The sequence below is a fragment of the Scylla paramamosain genome, unplaced genomic scaffold, assembly GCF_035594125.1.
Source record: "Scylla paramamosain isolate STU-SP2022 unplaced genomic scaffold, ASM3559412v1 Contig66, whole genome shotgun sequence".
Lineage (NCBI taxonomy): Eukaryota > Metazoa > Arthropoda > Malacostraca > Decapoda > Portunidae > Scylla > Scylla paramamosain.
In genome coordinates, this window is record NW_026973731.1 from 300001 (window position 1) to 305000 (window position 5000).

The following is a 5000-nucleotide window of genomic DNA, read 5'->3' on the forward strand; positions in this document are numbered from 1 at the left end:
TTCTGAGGGTGTCTGGGGAGTCCGTGATGCTGTGCTGTCCCCCTGGCTGCTGTGGGATGCTGTGCGTTGGCTCTATGGCGTTTGGCGCTGTGTCTATGTGTGTCAGTTCGTGTGTCTGTTCATTCTGGTTAACCATTTTGCTGTGTGCTGTTTCTGGCCACTGTGGGAAGGATTGGTGTGCTGTGTTCTGGCATCCAATGCTGTAGGAGGCTGTGATGCACTGTGGGAGGCTGTCAAAGGCTGTGGGAGGGCTGAGAGGACTGTGTGAAGTCAACTGGGTCCAGGCTTGCGTTTTGTGATGCAACTCTGGGCACCCACTGTCGGCATTCATGGGGTGTGTGGGGTGCATGGGGTGCGACAGCCTCCCCCAGGGTGTCCACGGGGTGGCATGGAGGGGCGTCCGGGGTGTGGGGTTGGGGGAGAAGCAGGGGTACCACTGTCTGAACCCCAAGTCTTCAAAAATTCCCTTTGATTTGATTTTGAGACATGACAGCTGTTTGGGGTGTGTTCCTGCCTCTCCCCAGGGGTGTGTGGGGCCTGGGGTGTGGGGAGGGTGTCTGGGGTGAAGGGGTGATGCTTCCCATACCCTGACCTGTGAGGGAGAGAGAGAGAGTGAGTGTGTGGCTTGACCTGTGAGAGAGAGAGAGAGAGAGAGAGAGAGAGAGAGAGAGAGAGAGAGAGAGAGAGAGAGAGAGAGAGAGAGAGAGAGAGAGAGAGAGAGAGAGAGAGAGAGAGAGAGAGAGAGAGAGAGAGAGAGAGAGAGAGAGAGAGAGAGAGAGAGAGAGAGAGGCAGGGATATTAGAGGGAAAATTAAACCTCACTAATCTGGGAGAGCTGAGTGATTTATATCTTGTTAAGTGAGGGGATTCAACACATATTTATAAGGATCAAGGGGTTAAGAGAAAGAAAGGTGAAATATATTGAAATATTTCTTCATCCCAGCCTCTCCCAGTCCATCCCAGCCTCTCCCAGTACATCTCAGCCTATCTAAATTCATCCCAACCTATCCTAACCCTTTCCAATTCATCTCAGCCACTCCTCTCCAGCATCTAGCCCCTCCCAGCTCCTCCCAGTTCTCCCCAGCATCTCCCAGCCCCAAACATACCCGCCAGGCCTGCAGGGAAGATTGCCAGTCACAAAGGCCATGAATATGTTGAACAGCTGAGGGAAGGCAGACTTGAAGGTGTGCCACTAAGGAGTCCTCGGCTTCCTTCTGTCGTTCTTTGAGGATTTTTTTCACCCTGTCGTGCATCGCGTCGTGGTAATGGAATAAGTGCTGTGGGAGGAAGTGACGGTGAGTGTGTGTGCGTGCGTGTGTGTATGTGAGAGTGAGTGAGAGCCTTATGATGTGATTCAAAGCATAAAATAATAATAATAATAATAATAATAATAATAATAATAATAATAATAATAATAATAATAATAATGATAATAATAATAATAATAAAGTAGGTAAAAGGTTCATTAATTAATTATGTGTCTTTTTCTTGGTGTATTTTAAGGATTTTGGGTGTGTTTGGGTGTGTTTTGAGGTGTGATGTTGATGGTGGACTTAAAGGTGCTGCTGATGTTCTGTGGGTGAAGGAGGAGGAGGAGGAGGAGGAGGAGGAGGAGGAGGAGGAGGAGGAGGAGGAGGAGGAGGAGGAGGAGGAGGAGGAGGAGGAGGAGGAGGAGGAGGAGGAGGAGAGAGGGAATGTAGGAAAAGAGGGTAAAGAGGGTAAAGAGAGAGAGAGAGAGAGAGAGAGAGAGAGAGAGAGAGAGAGAGAGAGAGAGAGAGAGAGAGAGAGAGAGAGAGAGAGAGAGAGAGAGAGAGAGAGAGAGAGAGAGAGAGAGAGAGAGAGAGAGAGAGAGAGAGAGCGGCCGTGGCCACTTGGCGGCCACGCCCCAAGTGCAGGACATGTCCACGCACCAGGTGAAGCTGGCAGCCCACAGCTGGCGTAGCACGCACCTGTCCCCACTGGCGCTTTAAATTTTTACTATTTTATTGTATTAACATTATAATCTTTATGTTAAGCATGTATAGTGTTATTCCTGTAAAAAAATACTATCATAGGCTTTTTAAATAATTCCACACTCAATGTGGAATTTTAAGCCTTTCTGTAAATATTTGTTTAAAAAAGAGAGAGAGAGAGAGAGAGAGAGAGAGAGAGAGAGAGAGAGAGAGAGAGAGAGAGAGAGAGAGAGAGAGAGAGAGAGAGAGAGAGAGAGAGAGAGAGAGAGAGAGAGAGAGAGAGCAAAGTGGTTCAGAATACTGGGCCCAAATGTTATTATTGTAACTACCAGCAGATATAAACAATGCTCTCTGTTGCTCAGCCCACAACTAACTGCCCTGCCTGTCTGCCTATCAATATCTAGTCCTTTCCTAGCTCTTTTAATATGATTTCTCAGGTGGCCCATTGCTGCCTCTGCTCACCTCTCACTGCTCACTCTAAGAAACACCTTTATTATGAACAATGGTAAATGAATGAATGTGTGTGTGTGTGTGTGTGTGTGTGTGTGTGTGTATATATTTCTAAAACTACTATTGATATTATAGAGTGACAATGACAATGTAGACTCTGAAAACAAAGTAGCTTGTTTTCTAACCTTTTGTTTGTTAATAAGAGGAGTATGAATGACAAAGGGTTCCTCACTGGCATCCATCTGGCTACTGTGGTGGTGGTGTCCTTTCTCCATCTTTCACTTCCCTTCCTTCTGCGTGGACGTAGCTCTTCAGAGGGGCTCTGCTCACTCGCCCGTCTCTCTTAACCTCATTCGCCATTGAGAATGAGTATCCTCAGGCTCTGGACTTACAAAGACACCACCTTCTTCTGAATTCTCAGAGTCACTGGTGCCATGCTTTCTTGAAACAACTCCTGGTATCTCAAAGGACCTTAAGGTAGGTCCTTCTAGCTTAGCCTCAGCTTGTGTCAGGAAACTCCACCGTCCTACAGATCTGCAGCAGCCTTTACACCTGAAAGATAAGCACAGAATATATAACATACAGCTTTTCAATATGGTAATTTGGCATATTTTGTTTATTTACTGGCCATCATCAAAACATTACTCACCGGAGAAAAGCTCCTGGGCCTCTTGACCACCCACTCAATGTAAGAAGTACACCTGTTATTTTGACAACAGACATGTCCTCTGTGGATTGTCATTTTCCCAAGAGCTTATCATCAACACCCTACAAGAGAAAAAAAGATGCCAAATGAATAACAATGAATACTATGTAAATTTCAAGATTCAAATCTCCATATTTGCTTGACTAATTCACTTCTATCTTTTCTTTCCACAATGGCTAAATAATGTCATTTGCTTGTTCTCATCACTCTCATACTAGTAGGTGAGAGTATTTTATTAATACACTTTAAACTCCTGACATAATAATTCTAACATTTCATTTGTTTTTTTTTTTGTCTTTTTTTTATCATAAAGCATTGGATTTCTTATTGATAAGAGATTAACAATATGAAATCTTAATATCCATTTGTAAATCTTGCCATAAAACTAATTTTTCTACCTTCTATGTCAGTCATAAATCCACATCATAGATTTTATGAATGAAATGAAGTATGTAAATTATTTCCATTATTTTTTTTTCTTTTTTTTTTTATGTAGGAAGGATACTGGCCAAGGGCAACAAAAATCTAATAAAAAAATGTCCCACACTCTCTCTTAGAGATGATGCATTCAACCATCAGTCTTTTACCATGCTCTCATAGATCTTGGCTACAACATTTATCAGTACAACCAGTCTAGTTTATAGTGTTCTGTGCCTTCTTTCTAGATTGGAACAGTATAAGCTCTCTTCCAGTCCAATATGACCCTGCACTCCCTCCCTCCCCCCACTATCAATCTTACTCTGATATCCCTGTGAATCCTCCTGAAGTGTGTGTGTGTGTGTGTGTAGTCTTTAACAATAAGATAGAGAGAGAGAGAGAGAGAGAGAGAGAGAGAGGGGAAATTAGTAGCTACACTCCCTTCATATCCAGTTTGACACTCCATTTAGTCCTTGTACTTTTCTTACATCTTGTGATTCCATAATAAATTAAATATGGTGACTCGTACACCAGCCTCAGAGTCCCTGTCTAAGAAGGGGCACCAAAAATGTCCCCAGGTCGGACTGGTCTTCTGGTATTGACCCTAAGTGTTTTGACGTCCATCAACTTTTTCTTCATTAACTTTTGCAACATTGACAGCCTTTGACCTATTTTTCTCTCTCCTTTACTAAACTACTGTTCTCTCTCCTCTCCTAAACCTAATCTTTTCATCACTAAAACACAGGTGTCTGACAGTAGCCCCTTTTCTCTTACCTCCTAACTTTCTCTATCCATATTTTCAATTCAAAGCTGGATGTTGTATATATGTGCACAACTTAACTTACTCTCATGTCCATGCTCTTCAATCTTCCAAATTCTCCAAAATTTATCTACAATTACAAAGTCACTCTGGAATCAAATTGATATGTGCTGTATACCTTTCACCAAAACTCCTCTGACTATAAAAATATTCATTGACTACTTAACTTCCAAAGTGCAGCACATTCTGACTCTTTTCCCTTTGGCAAAGATCTCCATATTCTTGGAGAGTTCACTGTTCATCACCAGCATTGGCTTTCCTCTCCCTTCACAGACCATCCTGGTGAACTAGCCTTTGCTATCCTCCACAACCTAGAGTAACTGGTGCAACACCCTACTCATATTCTTGACTGCCTTGAAGATATGCCTAACAGTCTTGATCTTTTCCTCATCTCTAATACTTCTGCTTATGCACTTATCCCATCTTCTCCATTGGGCTCCTCTGATCACAACAAGCGTGTAGTGCTTGCATGTCAGGATAAACATCTCACACTTTAATCATCTCACTCAACAATGAAGGAGAAGCAGGTCTCTCTCTCTCTCTCTCTCTCTCTCTCTCTCTCTCTCTCTCTCTCTCTCTCTCTCTCTCTCTCTCTCTCTCTCTTCATATTCCTATAAAATGTGTTGATTTAATACAATAACTTGTCATTCCATTAC

At 43.2% G+C, this 5000-nt stretch overlaps 1 protein-coding gene across 8 annotated transcripts in view; it reads right to left on the reverse strand.

Annotated features, from left to right (window-relative positions):
• The window catches only part of LOC135098499 (uncharacterized), a 37301-nt gene that overhangs the window by 5778 nt on the left and 26523 nt on the right, over positions 1–5000 (reverse strand). For 4 of the 8 annotated variants that reach the window (XM_064000902.1, XM_064000903.1, XM_064000901.1 and 1 more), the window contains exons 2-5: positions 3051–3169; positions 2587–2953; positions 1106–1276; positions 1–592 (exon numbers count right to left, since the gene is read on the reverse strand). The exon at positions 1–592 is cut by the window's left edge and continues 1067 nt beyond it. In XM_064000902.1, coding sequence (XP_063856972.1) covers positions 1–592; positions 1106–1276; positions 2587–2676 — 853 coding nt within the window. In that variant the 5' untranslated portion in view covers positions 2677–2953; positions 3051–3169. The remainder of the gene's footprint in view (positions 593–1105; positions 1277–2586; positions 2954–3050; positions 3170–5000) is intronic. The other 4 variants (XM_064000898.1, XM_064000899.1, XM_064000897.1 and 1 more) reach the window with 2 other exon arrangements.